General features: G+C 40.6%; 1 protein-coding gene across 1 annotated transcript in view; it reads left to right on the forward strand.

Moving 5' to 3' along the window:
- The window catches only part of CCDC148 (coiled-coil domain containing 148), a 186,054-nt gene that overhangs the window by 34,518 nt on the left and 129,827 nt on the right, over positions 1–21,709 (forward strand). The window contains exons 8-9 of the mRNA XM_080669329.1: positions 8,306–8,444; positions 11,257–11,463. Coding sequence (XP_080525455.1) covers positions 8,306–8,444; positions 11,257–11,463 — 346 coding nt within the window. The remainder of the gene's footprint in view (positions 1–8,305; positions 8,445–11,256; positions 11,464–21,709) is intronic.

The raw sequence follows: 21,709 nt of genomic DNA on the forward strand, positions 1-21,709 counted from the left end.
TAAAAGCCAGTATCAGAAGCCAGTACTCAAGAGACAGTGAGTGGCCTTACATAATTTTATTTAAAAAATATTTGATTAAACAAATAGTTACATGTTTGGTTGTTGCTTGATGAATATAAGATAGAAGAAGAGGGAAAAGAGCATCTATACTAATAAAAGCATAATATGCTAATTAGACCGGACAGCTAAACGACCTTCTGGACATCCTTCCAGACAAAGCCGCGGTGGCAGAGGCCGAGGCAGAGGCAGTTAGGGGCAATCAGGCCAGCAGGGGAGCAGTTAGGGGACAATCAGGCCAGCAGGCAGAGGTGGTTAGGGGTGATCAGGCAGGAAGGCAGAGGGGTTAGGGGCAATCTGGCAGGCAGGCAGGCAAGCAGTTAGGAGCTAGTGGTCCCAGATTGGAGAGAGTGCAGGCCGGGCTGAGGGATCCCCGTCCCGTGCACGAATTTCGTGCACTGGGCCTCTAGTAATAAATAACTGACATTTGCTTACTTGATGAACTCAGAACAAGTTAGAACATTGGAGCCTTAATTACCAGGTGGCGTTTTTCTCTGAGAATGTAATCTCAGACTTTTGGTAAGTTTCAGTTCCTGGGCATGTCCAGTCTCAGGTTCTACATTTCTGGTCTGGGCTGGTTGTGTGTCAAGGGTGGTTAACACGGGGAGAAGTGCTGAGAAACGGAAGCATAATTATTTGAACACTAATGTGTTCACTTAATCACAGTGGTGAAATGACCCACTCAAGCAATATTTGGGGTCACTACAACTCCCATTTTCTCATGGTGTATTCCAACAGGGATTGTCCAACCTGACCTTGGAATTTATATTTGTTGGGGTTGGGGGAGGAAATAATTGTAGGTTAAGAGCTTATTTTTGTCATATAGATTGAAGAGCTTTCTCTTAAAATAAACACATCATTGAAAACAATTACTTTATGACTTTTGAACCAAAAGCCATATTTTGTGATTGTTTAACCTACTTTGGTTTGTTGTGGGAATTCTCTTGGCTATGGTGGAATGCATTTTATCAAGGGAAAACAATGGGTCCATTTTCTAGGGTATACTCAAAATTGGTCTTAGAGTTTGCCTTTGCTTAATTAATAACTCAGCCTGTATATTATCTGTATGTTATGTTTGTTTAAATGTATTTGTGAAAAGTGTATCTAAGAATAGTGGCTATAAATGTCTAGGTCAAAAGTCTTTTTTGTATCACTGCAGCCCACAATTGCCTTCTTGATATAATCATTTCAGCCAGGAACTACAGGGTAATGATGCATGAAGCTACACTTCTAATACTTTGGGAGACTAGAAAATCTGGGTTTTACAAAATCAAGGAGTGAGAATCACTGGTGAGAAGTTTCTGTTCTTCCCTGGGTGTGAAATCAAATTAACCTTGAGTAAATCAGATTGGAGAAAATGGAAACATAGCAGCTTGACAGATTTGTGTCCAAGACAATTGACATGTTATTTTTTAACCTGGATAATACAAATAGAATTTGTTATTAAAATAATAAAAATATGTGTAGCTCTGAGCAAAGAGAAGATTAAAATTTCTATGGACACGATAGCTGAATTGTGACATAGAGGAATTATAACACCTATTTATACTTCAAATCAAGTGTTCATGACAAGTTTTTCCTACTCCTTATATTTTGAAGATCAACTGTAGGTAAATATAATACTTAGAGGAAACCCTATTTTTAAAACTGAGATGATGGAGAACCAGTAATGTAAGGAATTATAATCGCCATGCTCACAGGTTTATGTTTATTTGCCAGATTAGTGCCTATAAAGGAATATAACATTGAACATTGTTAATGTCTAAACAAATAACAGGCCCTAACCGGTTTGGCTCAGTGGATAGAGTGTCAGCCTATGGGATGAAAGGTCCCAGGTTCGATTCTGGTCAAGGGCATGTACCTTGGTTGCGGGCACATCCCCAGTAGGAGGTGTGCAGGAGGCAGCTGATCGATGTTTCTAACTCTCTATCCCTCTCCCTTCCTCTCTGTAAAATATCAATGAAATATATTTTAAAAAACAAAAAACAAATAACAGACTCAGAAAGAGTTCCATCACTCTTCTAATTCATCTTTTTAATTTCTTAATGATTACTGGTAGGTTTGAGGTGATATTGTAGAGTCTTTAGTGGTAATTAAAATTTTAGAAGCCCTCATGATGGTTAATTAAGTGTTTCCGCATGCTATTCCAAAGAAGTAGACTGGTATTATCATTCTTGCTTTTGAACCTGGAAAACTGAATCATAATGTCTATATAAAGTAATTTTATTCAGTTCAACGTTGTTGCAATTTAAAATGTTCTTATGCTCTAAAAATGAAAAATAAAATGGGGTAACATGGAGGCAGATTTTGACTCAATAAAAAGATTTTAAAAGTAATGAGAGCAAATAATGTGTTTGTAGATTATCTTGTCTTTACTGATTCTATTCATTTGAGTTTGAGTTGTTTTTTGTTTATTTTATTTGTCCTGAAAATGACTGTTGGTGTTGAACACCTGTGTTTCCAGTGAGCTGAGGAGAGTTACTGTAGATGCTGGTCTCTGGACACCTTGGGTCTGCATCTCTTTAATCTCTGTATCTTTCATCATATTTTCCTTCCAAAGTGAATATTAGGATGCTAATTAAAAAAATAATTTCTCTTTCCTTCACTTAACTATCAAATAGGATATCTTTAGCTGTAGGAGAATACACAACTCAAGTGAAAGCAACTTTAACAATAAGGTGATTTCTTATCTTACTTCACACCAAGTGCAGAGGTAGAGAAGTCAAGTGCAGTGAGGTCTGGTTTTCTGCATTCTCTTACCCTATCTTCCTGCAGGTTAGAGGACTTCCTACCAGACAGCTGTTGCTCCACACCACAACAGGCAGGAGTAGAAAGCCCTTTTCTTCCTTCTGATGTATCTTAAGAGCTAGGAAGCCTTTCCCCCAGAAGATTTTTTACACTTCATTGGCCAGAACTGGGTCTTTTGTCCATGTTTATCCCAAACACTGGCCAGAGGAACAGGAAGCTTGTGAATGAACATTTGTGAATGTCTTAAGATTAATCAAGATTCACTCCCAGGGCTGGAGAAAGCTCACCTCCCCTGAAGTGGGTGGGGGAGGCGGGGAGGGCTATGGAAGAAGGTAGATCTTGAATAAAATCAGGATTCTGGTGAACAAGAGCAGGAGTAAGGGCAATATCTTTTACAATTACCTTTTCCTTACACTTTTTATGATGAATATAATTACTTAATACTTGGCATATAGGGTAGTTGAGTCATTACTTTTTACTTTTAACAGTCTTTTTATCTTGATCATTTTTCTCAAAACTTCCACTAGTAACTATATTGCCTCTTAAAATTAGTGGTGGATGGATGTAGAAAAAAAGGATGGATTAGGAGTTTTGCCATCATCCCAAAGTACACATTCCACCTCCAAAAAATACACATTCTAAGCAAAAATTGAGCTTTCTATGCAAAATATTATTTTTAAAAATTATAAGTAAAAACAACAGGCTTGCTATGAAAATAACAATTGCACCTTCCAAATAATTACGTAGCCTTCTCTTCTGAACAGATTCTCATTCCTAACCCACCTATAAGAAATTCTGGAGCCATTACTTTTAGAACTCTGTCATATTTTCACTTTCCTGTCACCCCTCAGAAGAATGTGGTCCAAGGTCTGGTGGGCCACTCTGCTGTTATTGATTCTTCAATTCTGTGAATTATGACCATACTCCTGAGAGCCCACTTTATTCTAGCTGTCAACTCCCACCTGCATAGCCAGACTGGGCAGAGCCTAGGGACCCTGGAGGCAAGAACTGCTAAGTAGGAATGGATCCCGTGGGAAGAAAATGTACACACCAAAAGAAACCCAAGATGCAGGTTCTGTTGGTCGGAAATGAGTCCGAGGCCAGGGAGCTCCCTGTAAATCAGGCTGAAAATCAAAGATAGATTTGTCTTTGGACAATAGACCTATGGTGGGGTGGTGGGTGGGAAGACAGTTTCAGCAACTGGGCTAATTAGAATTCGTGTTTGGATGGGCCAAATCTGGAAAGACAGTGTTAAAAAGTGAAGTCAAATTATCTTTTCTAGAGGGTCAGACCCAATGTAGCCAGACAAGCAGATGGTGTGAGAGCTCTCTTTCATCCACATTCACCTACAGTGGCTACTGCAAGCATGCTTCTTAGTGGAGGAGCATTAGGTGTCTCCTGACAGTGTTACACTGGAAGAGATTCTCTTTAGGCCAGATTTACCATGGCCATTTCCCACTCTCCAGGCAGTCCTCATTTGCTGAGCACTGCATCAGCAAGCTTCAGGAAGCACTAATTACCTTTTTGGCTGGAAAACTCCCTTCACTCTGAGAAAATGTAAAACAACTTTCAGCCAGTTTGTAAACACAATGTTTAGTTTCATAGACTTGTTTTTGTTGTTCAAGTACCTTTCACCCTTATGAATTTTATTTACCACTGTTGGCTGTCTCTCCCCCCCCCCCCCCCCCCACACACACACACACTCAAATGTATCTTGATGTCATGACACCAGATTCCAGGGAAATGGTTTAAGTATGACTACTAAGAAAACTGGTAGCTAACTTAATTGTAAGTCAGTTTTGGATTTTCGGAATGATTCAAATAGGTAGAAATAGGGAGAAAACCAGCCTCAGTCTGGTTGAATTCTCACAGCCCAGTAGTCCTCCTTTTCTAAATTATCTGTTTTACCTCATATCCTGGGAAATCATGATGAAATGAGATCAGTGGATTTCAATGTTTGGGGGCAGGAGATGGTGGGTGGGTTTGAGGGGTAAATATCTCATATATCCACAGGCTGAAATTCCCTGAAGTGTTAGAAGTGCCCAATAAACCTGGAAACTATAGAATTTTAGTGTGCTATTTTAAAGATAAAAATTACAAAACAACTTAAATTAGAAAATTTGGGTGGACGAAAAGAATAGAAATTGCAGAGACCTGCCAAAGATCTTTTGTCTAAGGATATTTTAAAACTTGCAAAAGCGTAGGATAATTGTAAAGTCTTCTTTAAATTTTTTTCTTTAAAATGACAGTCATTTTTCCCTAATTCAGAAAGGGGATAAGTGATCAGAATATTCTTCAGTCTGTGTAATTTAGCTCGTTCTTTCATCATAATCACCAGCAAAGCAGTTAAACTAAACAAGAACTTCGGAAGGTAAAAGCTAATCCTCGTTATTTTATAAAGCTAAGCTAGTCTGTATAGATTTTTCTGAACAATAAAAAGCTAAAGGTTGGATTAGGAAAGAAAAAATGTCCAGATCTGAATTTAGAAATGCAGATATATTAAATTTGATTTTGTTTTAGAGGTTACGTAAGAAATGACTACTTTGTTATTGTGAAGAGGCTATTATGTTTGAATTTTACCATCCAGAAGACTCAGTCCTTACACAGTGGTGGGAGTTTTCTCCCTCACAAGCAGCATCCTAATGGAGATGTATGACTGTGCCATTAGTATTGCTGATGGGAATATTTGCCTCAAGATTTAAGCCTGCGGCTGTGGAAACTGCTATGAATACTCTAAAAATAATAATGTTGTGAGTATTTATGTATGATTTCTTTTCAGATGTTTTTTTATTCCACATATATTGGAAAATGACTTACAATTTGTGTAATTGTGATAATTGGGAAAAGCTGTTGAGATGAGGTTTCTAAAATCATTAAGGAGCAAAATAAATGTGATCATTTCATGACATATTTGGTTTTAATGTTATATTATCATTTCAGACATTTAAGGGGTTTTAATGTTGTCACTACAATGGCACCTAAATAATTCACACGATGTATAAAAATGCAGTGAGCACCACACATTCTCCTGCTGCTATATTTATTTATAGCAACGTACACTGCTTAATGTGTGCTTTTATTTGAAAAGCATTTTTATAAATGTTTGCTGTTTGCAGTTTCTCTTTGAGAGAAATCTTGTACCGCCATTCAGTATGAGAGACCGTCAACGCAATTAGCTTAGAAGTACTTCCTTTACCAAAGAATTGAAACTATTTTTGAAAATGATGGGTAAGAAAGCTTGTATATTACCTTAGGTCCGGTTGAGTAGAAGCAATGCTGAGACAGAGATTGTAACAAGTGATTTGTTGGGCACTGCTCTCCAGAGAAGGGTAGTAAGGGAAGCAAAATAGAGGAGGGGAAAATGTCTATGCAGAGATCTCAGTGGGAATGAGCTGCAAGTTTGCTCCCACAGTGAAACTCTGCAGCACAAGTGGTATCACATACTTGGTCCCATCTTGGGGTAAGTAGGCTGGGCTTCTGTAGCCCTCCATCAGATAATCAGTCATCAGTTGTGGTTAGTTCTTGTGTAAGAAAGTAGCCTTCTGCATGAGGCAGCTCCCAATTGGTTCAGAACAATTCTCCACAGGAGGAAAGTGCATCTGTGAATTATCAGCATCTTGGTAATGGGGATTCTACCTAATTAAGGCGATCTGTCATGGTTTCAAAGCATTCTTTATACAGATGAATGACAATGTAAAAGAACAACAAACAAAAAAATTACTGAACTTAGACTCTGTCACTTCCTCCTCCCCAGCACACATTCCCACAGGCATCCACCCACATTTGTAATCAAATAAAGGTAGAAATTCAAACCATGTTAAAATCCCTTTGCTTATGGAAACAGTTTAAAAACACGAATGAGGACATGGACTTTAGGTCTACTCATTATTGTGGCTGTGGTGTAGTAATAGAGAATTCATGTGGCTAACTCTGCTATTAAAATTCATTTATGTTATCATGAATGAAAATGAGTTCCTTGAGAGAGCACCAGAGATATTGCCCTTGAAGACTTGAGGGTGTTTTAAATGCCAAGTACACGCAGGCAAGCTTTTCTCCAGGCTCAATATCCCTATTTGAAATGCTTTATTTTCAGAATCCTTTGACTGTCTATACATGCCCAACCGATTCAGACAGAACAAGACACTTAAGGTGTTCAATGAATGAATTCATCTCAAATTCTTTCTCTGCAACAAATTAGGCCATACAGAAGAACTGTAGAGTATCCTTCCTGGTAGAACATCTGTAACCCTCTCCCCCTTCCCCCAGTTATAGAGCTGTTAGAGATTATCTTCTTTGAGAAATATCTTTTCTTTCTTTCTGCTTGCTAGAATAATGAAATGCTTTACAGATACTAGGTAAATTTGTGTGAAGACAGTGGAATTCCCATTAGTATCACTGGTTTAAAGAGTTTTTTTTATTTTAAATTGTCAAATATTTTTCAAGGGCAGAGAAGACGTATGAAAATTTTTTTGAATTGTACAGTTATTGGTAAGATGACTTGAAGGGATCCTCTTTACAAATGATTTTTTTTAATGATCTGAAATGTAATGTTATTGGTTATCTTTTTGCAACCAATGTCTGCTCTTACCCCAGAAAGTGAGATGTTGAGAAAGCAAAGTAAAAGATAATTTTAGACTTGCTTTTAAAGTCAAACCTGAAATGAAGTGCATTCCTCAGGCCTTAGTTTCTTGTATCTAGTTGTTTATTTAACTGTCTACATTTGTATTTTCCTCCAGTCTAGACATATGAACTTTGTTGAATAAGCAAAATTTCTTTTTAATCTGTATCCTATATAATAAAAGCCTGATATGCTAAATGTCCGGTTGTCCATTCAACCAATCAAAGTGTAATATGCTAATAATATGCTAAGGCCACTCAACCACTCGCTATGATGTGCACTGACCACCAGGGAACAGACGCTCCAACAGGTTAGCTTGCTGCTGGGGTCCAGCTGATCAGGACTGAGTGAGATGGGCTGGACATGCCTGGAGCCCTCCCATGATCCCTCCCCAGCTGGCCAAACTCCCACGTCCCTCTCTGGCCCTAATCATGCACTGGTGGGATCCCTCGGCCTGGCCTGCACTCTCTTGCATTCTGGGCTGAGAGACCCCTCTCACCCCCGAGTGCACGAATTTCATGCACCAGGCCTCTAGTGTTTAATAATTTATTTCCCAATGTTTTAAATTTTTCATTTACTAGTCATGTTTTAAAAATATAGGCAAGATAGAATAAATATTTTAACAATAATATGTCTAATTGTCAAACTTCTTCAAATTATGCCTAGAACTCATGGCAAGACCAAATAAAGGATTGAAAGAACAAATTGTAGTGAATTTAGAACCTTTTCAATAGCAGATATTTAGTTTGCTTAATGTATTAAAAAAAAAAAAAAGAGGCTTCATTTTAGGTAATCATCCCTACTTGGTAATAGCTTGAATAGTTTGAGGTCCCTCAAACTCCGTGATTGCTTAACAACATGTAATATTTTTGTTGCTTCCAGAAACTTCCAGTTAAGTGAAGAAGAACACTGGATGTACCAGGCTGTTATGGATCAGTATCCTGGAGATCTCTGTGGCAGAAGGACTCTGTATCTGGACATGTTACAACGGTATTTTCCTCACAAATCTAGGCATGCTTTGGTGAGTACTGGCAAGTTGTTTTCATGGTCCATAACTGTTAAGTAAAATATATATATATATTAAATGGTGCTCCAAAATTTAGTTATTCCTACAGTCTAGAAAATAATAGTGTTCTAGGTTGAAGTCTCATATTTCAAGTCTGTGTGGCCCAAGAAGGTGGGTGACCTCCCTGGCAACATTTGCTCTTTTGTGCTCACTTGCCCCAGAGATTGTCACGGTGCCTCCCTGGTTGCTCTGCTAGTATTGGACTTCCAGGTGTGTATACAGTGACCTGCCCGCCATCAGAGGTTATTTCATCTTTGGGTCTTGCTGGAAAGTGGAATGCCTGCTCCTGCTCCGTGGCCCACAGAGCTGCCACACCTCAGTCCTTCTAGTCATGGGGAAGTCAACACTCAGCTTGCGGGCTGCTTCTTATCTATCCCGTCCCCACCATCATAACTCTGTTTGATCCCTCTACATGGCTCTGACACACAAATGTCTCAAATTCATAGCCATGCCTGAAATTTCCCTGAGAAGGGCCTGGAAATTATTGTTTCATTTTTCTAGTTGACAAGACAAGAACACAAAAGTTAGCTTGTTACCAATTAATTTCATAAAACTCACTTTAAAATACTAGTATATCTATATCTATATCTATATCTATATCTATATCTGTATCTGTATCTGTATCTATATCTACATATCTATATCTATCTATCTATCTATCTATCTATCTATCTATCTATATATAAAATAAAGAAATATGCTAATTAACCTGGACACCATAATGGGTCGACCAGACAGGAGAAGGTTGTGTGCGCAGCGTCGGGGGCAGTGCAGCAGGGGCCTCCACGCACCTGTGCTGGGGGAGGGCCTGATCAGCAGTGGCTGTGGCTGCTTCAAGTGTCGGAGAGGGAGGCAGGGCCGGCCGGCGACTCAAGGGTGGGCGGCACTGCGCAATTTCAAATCATGCGCTGGGCTCCTAGTATATCAATAAGCATGCATAGACTCTTAACTTTTAAATGGGCCAGCCTATAAAATATTATCACATAATCTGCATTTTTATAAGTGTTTTAAATTATGCAAATAAGAACAATACTAACATGTATATAGAGTTTACCTTATGTTGGGCATGTGCATGGTAAACGCCTGTAGCACACATAACAGTTGATAAGGGAAGTACTATTATTATACTTATTTTACAGATGAAGAAATTGAAGCAAAGGCCACACAGCTGTATGATCATCATCAATCCTCTCCCCCACCCTCCCATAATTATTTGTTTTAATTTTGAGCTATAAATAGCAGATACCTGTTATATAAAAAAACACGTTAGCCCTGGCCAGTATGGCTCAATTGGTTGGAGCATTGTCCTGTACACTGAAAGTTCACAGGTTTGATTCCCAGTCATGGCACATACCTAGGTTGTGGGTTCAGTCCCAGTTGGAGTGTGTATGAGAAGCAAATGGTTGGTATCTCTCTCTCTCTCTCTCTCTCTCTCTCTCTCTCTCTCTCTCTCTCTCTTTCTCTCTGAAAAAAGACACACAACATACCACATTAAAAAAACATGTTATATAATAAATAATTCACTCTAGAATTTTTAAAAAGTCTTAATTTATTAAATTAGATCTTTCTTTTTATCCCCTGTCAAATCTAGTTGCTTCTGTGACCAGCTGTCATTTTTATCTTTGTAGACTTTTTATATTTGCCTACTATTTACATAATAAAGATTTTTACATATACTTCTTACAGTGGGCTGATTAGTATGCATTTCTGCATGGTGCATACTTCCTTTCTTAATGTTTGACAGGTTTTAAGTGTATTTTTGGCTTTGGGGAACAAAGCTAAAAAGTTTACAGAACAGATTTGAGCAGTGGATGTTTGGTGTAAGTGAAGCCATAGCCTGTTTCATCATGTGCCTAATTAAACAAACTTGTATTATTCTTTTAGGTGGGACCAACCTTTCCCTGCTTGCGACCTTCTTTTTTCATACCATTTAGAGATTCAATAATGTATCAAATTCAGAAACATGGTCTATACAGTACTGGCAAAATACAGAATTATTTAGGTCAGTGACTCTCAACTTCAGGAGACACATTTATATAATGAGCATTTCAGAATCACCTACAGAGATTTTTCCAACCACTCAGGCTCTCTCTATTCCTGTTCCTCCCCTGAAGGCTGAGATCTCCTCTGCTTGGGATTCATGGGCAACAGGAACTTCTGGTGCTGATGTGAGAATGCCATGTCCCTCAGGAGCGTGGGATGGGAAGGGCTAATGTCATTTCTATAATTACTTCAAGTTTAGACATCTTAACATCTGAATGTTTCCATTATCAAGGGCAAATTGAGTTTTCAGGATTATTGTAATAATTTTTTAATGTTTATTAGCACATGTCAAACTGCTGAAGCACTTAAATGAATTGTTAAAATACCAGAACTAATTTAAAGATGGAGTATTTTTGAAATTATATATAGGGGAAATAATGCTTTCTGCTCATAGATTCATTGCCATGTAGAAGTGGAATTTATTATAGGGCCGCCTGTATCCGACTCCATCCTGTATGAGGAAACTATGGATTTATAGTCCCCAGTCACCAGTTAGCCACAGGCTCTGGGACAGGAACCAAGTCCCGGGTGCTGTATTACCTATTAATATGTTTGTCTCCAGTAATATCAGTTGTTATAATTCATTTTATTCATTTTCATAACAATGACACAAGGCAGTGGTCGGCAAACTCTTTAGTCAACAGAGCGGCAAACCACGGCATAAGGCATAGTCTCACTTTCGTTGTGTGATGAGTGTACTAATATGCAACCGTTTTCTTTTCAGGTCGAACATGAGAAATGTTGTGACCAATATCACTTTGCAAGGGAGCAGCGAAGGGTCCTGATATCAAACTGGAATAAGAACAGGAGGGATTTTATACAGAAGGCTGTGCTGACACTTGTCGAGGCCTGTGCGGCTCATGAAATGGAGAGCACGTTGGCTAAGGACAGGAGAAAGCAACAGGATTTGTGTGCTGACCTGAAAGCCAAGGTGAGATGCTTTGCACAAGGTATTTCAGTGTTTTCATGGGTATTCATTTAAGAATCCACTTTTCTCTCTTGTTCAAATTCTAACTAAAGTTCACTTCCCTTAAAAAGCCTATTTTGAATAAAATTGTTAGTTCAAACCATCAACAATCAAGAATTTCATATGGTTCGAGCTGAAGTTCCGATAACAGGAGCTTAATATTGAAGTCCTGATTGGGAGATGATAGCCAACGCCAAACCATACATGCTGCACGCCAGAGTGAGGTGCTGGGTGAAAACGCAGAGTGTAATTGTAAAGTTACCGTCTGATGCTGGCTCAAAGGTTCGTGAACCTCTCATTCACATTTAAAAAAAGGGTCAAGTTATGGAGAGGAAAGAGAATCTGTGAAGAGATATTTTTGGAGAGCTTGATGGGCTGTGTGTGAGTCCTCAATAAAGTGAGAGGGTGAGGAGGTGGGGTTTCCTTCCTCCTCAGACCCAGTGAAGCGCCTCCAGGACAGCTTGGGGAGTTTAGTGGGTCACCCCTGTAGCTGGAGGCTTGAGGACTGGTGTCTGATGTTCGCGGAGAAATACAGAGGAGCTGCCTCAGTGGCTCCTCTGATTTTAATTTTTCCTATCCATGAGTACAGTATATGCTTGCATTTATTTGTCCTTTTTTTTTTTTTTAGTTTCGTTTTGCAGTATCTTATAATTTTCTGAGTACAGGCCTTTTACATCTCGGTTAAATTTACTCCTAGGTATTTTATTATTTTTGAAGCAATTGTGAATGGGATTGTTCTTTTAGTTTCCCTTGATGATAGTTCATTTTTGGTGTATAAAAATGCAAACAAGTTCTGAATATTTATTTTGTATGTTGCTACTTTACTGAGTTCATTTATCAGTTCTAGATGTTTTTGGTGGAATCTTTAGGGTTCTCTATGTACAGTATCGTATCATTTGCAAATAATGACAGTTTTACTTGTTTCCAACTTGGATGCCTTTCATTGCTTCTTCTTGTCTGATTGCTGTGGCTAGGACTTCTAGGTCTACGTTGAATAAGAGGGGTGAAAATGGACAACCCTGTCTTATTCCAGATCTTAAGGGAAACACTTTTAGATTTTCCCCCTTGAGTATGATGTTGGTTGTGGGTTTGATATATATGGCCTTTATTATGTTGAGGTATGTTCCCTCAATTCCCAGTTTGCTAAGAGTTTTTATCATAAATGGGTGCTGGATTTTGTTAACAGCTTTCTGTGCATTTATTGATATGATCATATGATTTTTATCCTTCATTTTGTTTATGAATCATGTTGATTGATTTGTCCGTATTGTAGCAGTCTTCATCCCAGAAATAAATGCCCACTTGATCATGGTGGGTGATCTTTTTAAAGTATTACTGACTTTGGTCTGCTAATATTTTGTTGAGAATTTTTGCATGTATATTTATTAGGGACATTGTCCTATAATTTTCTTTCTTTGTAGTATCTTTATCTGGTTTTGAAGTTAGGATTATGCTATCTTTGTAAAATGAGCTTGTGAGTCTTCCCTCCTCTTGAATTTTTTTGACTAGTTTGAGAAGGACAGGTGTAAGTTCTTCCTTGAATATTTGGTAAAATTCACCTGTGGAGCCATTTGGTCCAGGACTTTTGTTTGTTGGGAGTTTTTGATTACTGCTTCAATTTTGTCAGTTATAATCAGTGTGTTCAGATATTGTTTCTTCTTGATTCAGTTTTGGAAGACTGTATGTTTCTGTAAATTTATCCATTTCTTCCAGATTGTCCAATTTGTTGGCATGTGGTGTCAGTCTTTTTTACTTCTGATTTTATTTATTTGGGTTCTCTTGCACTCAGTTTACTTGGGTGTGGAATTGCTGGATTATAAGACTCAGGTGTGTTTAGCTTTAGTAAATACTGCCAAATAGATTTTCAAAGGGTGGTTATAGAAATTTGCAACCAGTTTCAGTTCCATATCCTCACCTACATTGGTATTGCCAATCTTTAACTTTAGCTTATCTGGTGGAGGTGTAGGAGTACCTTATTATGGTTTCCATTTGCATTTAGGATAAAGATATTGAACAGCTTTTCATATGTATTTTGGCCATTTGGATATCCTCTTTTGTAAAATGCCACTCAAGTTTTTCTTCTATTGGGTTGTCTTTTTTTTCTTATTCATTTGTATGTTCTCTATATTTTCTGTATGCAAGTTATATTTCTTTTTATTTTCTCCCAATCTGTGACTTGTCTCTTCACTCTCTTAATGTGACTTTTGATGAACAGAACTTCTTAATTTAAATAAAATTCTGTTTTCTTTTTAATTTTTAAATGTGTTTAAAATATGTTTTATAAAATATAGCCACCTCTTAAAGTGTACTGTTCTATGAGTTTTTTTTTAAATAAATCTTTATTCAGATTACTACAATTGTTTCTCCTTTTTCTCCCCATAGCTCCCCTCCACCCGGTTCCCACCCCACCTTCTGCCCTTACCTCCCCCCCCACTGTCCTCATCCATAGGTGTATGATTTTTGTCCAGTCTCTTCCTAAACCCCTTTCCCCCTGAGAATTATCATTCCACTCCCTTTCTATGCCCCTGATTCTATTATATTCACCAGATTATTCTGTTCCTCAGGTTTTTAATTCACTTGATTTTTAGGTTCACTTGTTGATAGATATGTATTTGTTGTTCATAATTTTGCTCTTTACTTTTTTCTTCTTCCTCTTCTTTAAGAATACCTTTCAGCATTTCATATAATACTGGTTTGGTGGTGATGAACTCCTTTAGCTTTTTCTTATCTGTGAAGGTCTTTATCTGACCTTCAATTCTGAATGATAGCTTTGCTGGGTAGAGTAATCTTGGTTGTAGGTTCTTGCTATTCATCACATTGAAAATTTCTTGCCACTCCCGTCTGGCCTGCATAGTTTCTGTTGAGAAATCAGCTGACAGTCCTATGGGTGCTCCCTTGTAGGTAACTAACTGTTTTTCTCTTGCTGCTTTTAATATTCTCTCTTTGTCTTTTGCTCTTGGCATTTTAATTATGATGTGTCTTGGTGTGGTCCTCTTTGGATTCCTTTTGTTTGGGGTTCTGTGGGCTTCCTGGACTTGTAAGTCTATTTCTTTCACCAGGTGGGGGAAGTTTTCGGTCATTATTTCTTCAAATAGGTTTTCAGTATCTTGCTCTCTCTCTTCTTCTGGCACCCCCATAATTCTGATGTTGGTACGCTTGAAGTTGTCCCAGAGGCTTCTTACACTATCTTCAACTTTTTGGATTTTTTTTTTGCTTTTTGCTTTTTCGGTTGAGTGTTTTTTGCTTCTTTGTATTTCAGTTCTTTGACTTGATTCTTGTGTTCCTCTAGTCTGTTTTTGGGTCTCTGTATAATATTTTTTATTTCAGTCAGTGTATGTTTAATTTCTAGTTGGTCCTTTTTCATCTCTTCGAGGGTCTCGTTATATTTATCGGCCTTTTCTAGGATATTCTTGAAAAGCCTTATAACCGTGGTTTTGAATTCTATATCCAGTCGTTTGTTTTCCTCCATTTCTTTCGTTTGTGATCTGTTTCTTTGATGCCGCATTTTCACTGCTCCCCTGAGTTGGTAGGGTAGATTTGTGTGCTAGGTTTCCTATATGGCCCAGTGGGTCGGCCTCCCCAGTTAACCTGAGGTGGACACTCTTGGTGTACCCCTTTGTGGACTGTGTGTACAGCCTTGTTGTAGTTAAGTCTTGATTGTTGTTGGTATCACTGGGAGGAATTGACCTCCAGGCCAGTTGGCTGTAAGGATCAGCTGTGTCTATGCTGGGAAAAGTTCGGTGCTGGAGACAGCCTTATAGGATTAGACTTGCCAAATTGCAATAGCCTCTGTGCTCAGCTTGGATGGGGTGGAGTCTCAAGGCGGAGCAAACAGTCTTGGCTTCCCGTCAGCCTTGCCCTTGTGCGCACGTGCGCGTCTTCAGACCTCTGCCTTCCCCGGCTCCCGAGTCTCCGCCCAAGAGTCCAGATTCCCCCCACAAGAGCGTGGGTCCCCAGGGGCTCGCCCGGAACTGGGGTTCAGTGCAGTCAGAACTGGGGTTCAGTGCGGTTGGGGGCTTCCTTCCCCCTTCCACCAGAGAAAGTCAGCCAGGCTCTCAGCCGCCCTTCCTCTCTGCGCGCACGAAGACCCTTTGCTGTACCTCCAATTCTCTGTGAGCTTTTCTCTTTCCTTCTAGTTGTAGAATTTTCACTCAGCCAGCTTTCCTGTGGTTCTGGATGGTGTCCGTTCTGTCTTTTAGTTGTAGTTTTGAAATTGTTGTGCGAGGCAGCAGTTTAGGTGCTTACCTATGCCGCCATCTTGGTTTCTAGGCTGTTCTATGAGTTTTGACAAATGCATGACATTACCACAATCAAGATATAGAAATGACCCATCACCCTTCAAAAATTCTTCATGCTCCTTTGTAGTTAGCCCCTACAGCCTTTGGCAAGGAATCTCTGCCCATATAGTTTTTCCTATTCTAGAATCCTATATAATAAAAGGCTAATATGCAAATTGTCCGAACATCAGAACAACTGGTCACTATGACACACAGTGACCACCAGGGGGCAGATGCTCAACACAGGAACTGCCCCCTGGTGGTCAGTGCACTCCCACAGGGGGAGTGCTGCTCAGCCAGAAGCCGGGCTCACCTGCCTCTGCAGCAGTGCTAAGGATGTCCGACTGACGGCTTAGTCGGACATCCCTGGAGGGCTCCCAGAGGGTGCAGGCCAGGTTGAGGGACCCTCCCCCCCCACCCCCAGTGCACAATTTTCGTGCACTGGGCCTCTAATGTCATATAAATGTAACCATACGGTATGTGGCCTTTTGAGTCTGGCTTTTTTCACTTAGCATAATGCATTTGCAATCTAGCCATATTATTATATATAGAAATAGTTCTTTTTAAATTCTGAGTAGTATTCCATGGTATGCTTTATCACCATTTATCCATTCACTGTTGTTTCCAGTTTGGGGCAACTTGTGTTACTTTGTTTATAGCCTGTGCCTGAGGGAGAGACTTGCCACTCTTGTTCCTTCTCCTGCAGTAGATTCTCAGTAGACACTTGCCAGTCTGGGAGGGGAAGAGGCATTCTGCTCTCCTGGTTCAGCCTCAGTCTCAGTCAGGCAGGACCTGTGTCCCTGGGCTTTGGGGCTAGAACAGGGGTGGGCAAACTTTTTGACTCGAGGGCCACAATGGGTTCTTAAACTGGACCAGAGGGCCGGAACAAAAGCATGGACTGAGTGTTTGTGTAAACTAATATAAATTCAAAGTAAACATCATTACATAAAAGGGTACGGTCTTTTTTTTTTTATTTCAATAGTTTTATTCATTTCAAACATTTTAACAAGAAGAATGTAAACACTAATTATTATAATTTGAAACTTCAAAAAATGGAGGAATCATAGCACAATAACATACCTTATATTGAAGATGGCAAAGGCAAAATAAAATTGCCTAACAAAGGAAAGGTACAAAAGCCTTTCAAATTAAACTCAAATATAATAAAATAATTTAAAACTAAAACAAATAGAAAAGAACAAAATGTGTAAACAGTAAATTAAACATTTTCTTTAGTGCAACTTCCAAATTATGCCCGGGACGTAGATGTAGATGGCAATGTAGACTGGGTTGAAAGGTTTTTGGTCTTTAAAACATCAACTTCAGTGGGAACAGTGTTGTTGGTCTCCTTTTTAGCTAATGCTCTGATACTGTGCTCTCCAGGGGCGTGTCTTCCTACATCACCACGATAAGTGTCTACGCATTCCCAGGGTGATGTCGGGGGACACGTCCGCGGGCATTACAAGGAGCCTCTGGAAGATTGAGAGGTTGTTCCTTCTACTGAATGGGCGGATATAAATCCGCCCACTCAGAAGAAGGAGCTGCGGCTGTGTTTCCTGACGTTGCCATGTTAACACTGCTGCTGGTGAAGGAGCGGAGGGGAGAGCAAGAGAACCCTCCGCTCTTTCGGCTCCGCGGGCCGGATAGAACAGCTGAACGGGCCGGATCCGGCCCGTGGGCCCGTAGTTTGCCCATGGCTGGGCTAGAACCTACTCAGTAATCCTGCCCTCCTCCCCAGGGCAAACAAACCCTGCCTGTGGTCTTGGTGGTACCTGTGTGGGAGAGAGCTTCCTGCCCCTCCCCCAGGGGAGGAGGGCTTCTTTGTTCCCCTTCCCCATCTGTAATGAGTCCACCCTGGGCCCTGCTGGGTTTGCTGAGCGTCATCTCTCCCCACCCCTGGGGGCTTTTGTTCCTCCCTCACAGACTTGCATCACCTTAGGATGCTTCCTCTGCTCCCCCATTCCGACCCTGATGTTCTTATGAGCATTCTGTGAGGTTTGTGGAGAAAAATCTGTAAGGGGGTGTAAATTCCCCTTGTGTCTGTAGCTTCCATGGGTTCTTCTATACAGCAGCAAATTAGTAAAAACTAACTACAAATTTGTTGGTGGCATAATGGCACCAGATGTTAGACTGCTGGAGTCAGACTGGACCTTGGTTTAGAAACTTCGGTATTGGCTAGGAAAGAATTCAGATTCAAGACTCAAACTATAAGAGAGTCACAGAGGTAGAAGAAGTGAGTGGTAGAAGAAATGGGGTCAGGAAACAAGTTCAGAGGCAAAAGAAGGGCCCTTGGAGCTTAGAAGAGAGGAAGGTAAACGTTATGGGACTGGGGGCAGGAGGGAGGGAGGAGAGGAAAAGGGGAAAAGCACAGGTATGCTCCTGGGGCTGGGGGGAGAGAGAGCAGGCTGGGTCCCTCCATCCTAATGGCTTTTAAGGGTGAAGATTTTAGGGGAGGGCTCAGGGGAGGATCTCAATAGAATATTCATCAGCTTTCCACTGGTGTCCTTTCAGGGTCGTGGGCTTCACTGATTGGTTGGTGCCCGGGTAGGGGTCATTAGTTAATGTAGCTGGTCCTGAGGTCAGCTCTGGCCTCGCTTGTCTGGTTTTGCTGCTTTTCTGGGCCTGGAGCTGAAACACAACCTAGGCCTAGATGTATTTGACGTGGGTCAGATCCCCATTGTCCTGGGGGCTTAATGCTTAAGGGCTATTCTTCAGCCTCCTTATTTGTTCCCCCTCTAAGAGCATGGCCAGCAATAAGAAAATTCAGGGGGTCTGAACCTCATGACCACCGATATGCTAGAGGAGAAAAGGTTGTCCTGGGGGCGAGGTCCTCATTTTCCCAGGTTTGTTCATTACAGGCACCCGAGGCTTTCTACCCTGCTGACCTTCTGTACCTGGCCCATCAGCCTTGCTCTACGCATGTCTGTCTAACTGCCTACCACAGAGTCATTACAGAGCGTTAGCTGCAGTCTTCCTCCCCACTTCTCTGGTGGCTTGTCTTTCTCAGGTGCTCTGCCTCAGGTAAGCTGGTTCTCACATTGCCTCTCTTCTTGGAGCCATCTGTTTTTCTTTAAATCTCATGCTATTTTATTGCCCTGTGGCCTCTACTCTCTGGTGGGTTTAAGAAAAGTTCTGATGTTATAGGTCAGTGGTCGGCAAACCGAGGTTCAAGAGCCACATGCGGCTCACAAGCCGCGGTTTGCCGCTCTGTTGACTAATGAGTTTCCCGACCACTGGACTAGACTAAGTGTTACCGTGTAGTTGGAAGCTGTGAGGATTAGGCAATTGTGGCATATTGTGTGCAAAGAGGTAAAGGGTAGTATATGACAGTGGTCGGCAAACTCATTAGTCAACAGAGCGGCAAACCACGGCTCGCCAGCCGCATGTGGCTTGCGAGCCGCAGTTTGCCGACCACTGAATTCTAGGGAATGAAAGATGTCATCTTCTGAATAAAGAGGGAAGAGTTAATTAATCTTGGAACGAGACCATTTAATTTTGAATCAAGACTGTATTTTGTGACTTCAAGTGACTTTGGGATCCTCTGTAACCCAAGAGGGAGCCATGGGCTTTGTCACTACTTTTCATCTAGTGACAGAAACATCTGAATGGGGGACATACATAATGCTGTGTTTTTATTATTTCCACACATTGTGCTGTTCAGTGTATCAGGCGTACTCTACTAAGGGCCCCCTACATCTTGGCCTTCCAATAGATGCTTAATAGGTATTTTCTCTTTTTACCGTCAATGACAAATCTAAGTTAAGAGGTGCAGGTGTTTCTGCAGAGTGCCCACCCACTGAAATTAGCTGCTTGGATCCTAGAGACAAAATAGGGAGTGTCTTGTGACAATGGTCACAAGAGGATGAACAAATATCTCTGAATTTTTGGAGATGAAGCTTCCCAGGATTAAATGCGGGCAGAGAATGGAGAAATTGGTGCATAAATTAAACTGTGCTAAAATTGGATTTTATTTCCCATAGAGATGGTGTTATCATTGGTGTTTGTATTCCTGATCAGGGACTGAGGTGCAAGAATGTATAGCTAGGACCAAAAATACATCATAAAAAAGGGTAACCCTATCGATTCTAATAGTAATTTAAAATATCAAGTTATGCTCATGATTTTTTTTAACCTGGAAGGAAACTTGGAGATTTATCCCTCTCCTGCATTTTCCAAGTCTGAAAGCTGAGTCCTGAGAGATAAACTGACTTGCCTGAGGTTCACACCAGCTCATTTGACTTGAAATTCAATATTATCTCAGCCCTACAAAGCTTTGCATACAATCATCTTACAGAATAATAGAAGATATTTATTATGCTGTGGGCTCCAATGTGCTATAAAATAGACGCACAGAATGTGAAAAATATCACTTCATTGTATCATAAATTTGACCTTTCTAAAACTAACATGCTAGCTATAATAAACATTAGTTAAACATTTAACCATAATTTTGTTTTCGGTCTTGGAATTTAAAAGGGCTTCTAGGGGTTGATTTAGATGGTTTGTGTCTTTTAAGGATAGTGCTAGAAGAATTTTGAAATAATGAATTTTCTTTCTCTCTCTTTCTATTTTGGTGTTCTATCAGTTACAGTTGCAAATAGAGGCTTTTAGGCTTCTTGCCAGAGGTGTAAGAAGGAAGTGGGGGAGTAGAACTCTCATTCTTCTCCCACAAAACCTGCTCTTTGATCTCCTAATCTTTCTGAGGCTACCAGCCCCTCCCCAGTGTCCAGCCCAGATCACTAGCTAGGTGCAGACTTGCTTCCTTAGCAGCTGGGGAAGCTCATTCCCAGATCCCTCACACTGATGATGTCCTCTGCAGCCATGCTGGGTGACCAGGTGCCACTAGGAAAAGTCAGCTTCACCTGGACTCCCAGTGCCTCATGAGAGGCCTTAGGATTGTTTTTAGTTTGCCAATGCTCCCCATTCCTCTTATGACTGTTTCAAAGGGTCACCAGTCCTTACAAGACCCTTACCTAACACTATACGCTGTCCCCACCAAATTCCCAAGAGACTCTCCACCTCCTATTTTATCAATAAAAAGAAGTCATGGGGGGATGAAATTGACTCCTAATTCCTGCCTCCCCACCCTACGTCTTTCTGTTTCCTGTAGCCTCTTGCCTTCCTCCTGATGCGGAATGTGATGCCTTCTACCTGTTCATGCCCAGTCCTTCCCTCTAATGTTTGGGATTCCGATCCATGTAAGCACTTTAAAACTTAGTTATAATGTTTATCACTTTCCTTATCTTTTTTTCTCTTACTCTGTGGGGTATTTCTCCCCGCCTATAAATATGGTTAAGTCTTTCTTATCCAAATAAAATATTCTCTTGACTCTAAGTCATCCTCTGGTTCCTGGGTGGTCCCTCATCTATAACCTTTAGCTTGAAATCAACCTTTTGGAAGAATAATCTATACTGTTTTCTCCAGGACCTCTGACCCCTTCATGTTACCACAATCCTCCCCTCTCCCAAGGTAACCAGTGACCTCCATATTAACTAATTCATTCTTCCATCCTGAGTCTAGTGGATCTCTCAGCTTCATTTCTCACTTATTCTTTGACATTGTTCACTCCATTAACATCTAAATAATTATTCATGTTACCACATCTGAAGGTGATTCTTAGTTTGCCCATGTATTGTCATTACTCCTAAAACACTGGTGTCCTCCAGGTTTCTGTCCTTGCACTTTGCTCTTCTCTCTCTACTTCATTAGCTCCCAAACTCCATTATGACTTTACCTACTTTATATGCTAACTAGAGGCCTGGTGCATGTGATTTGTTCACTGGTGGGGGGCGTGGCCTGCAGGAATTGGCCCGCTGTGGGAGCATCACTCATCCCGGTCAGCCGAGCCACTATGGACCCACCTCTGATCAGCTGCTCCCTGGTCCGGCATCTTCTGTGGAGCCGGAGCACTCGCCTCTCCAGGGGACCCAGTC

The sequence above is a fragment of the Plecotus auritus genome (assembly GCF_963455305.1).
Source record: "Plecotus auritus genome assembly, chromosome: 5".
In the NCBI taxonomy this organism is placed as follows: domain Eukaryota; kingdom Metazoa; phylum Chordata; class Mammalia; order Chiroptera; family Vespertilionidae; genus Plecotus; species Plecotus auritus.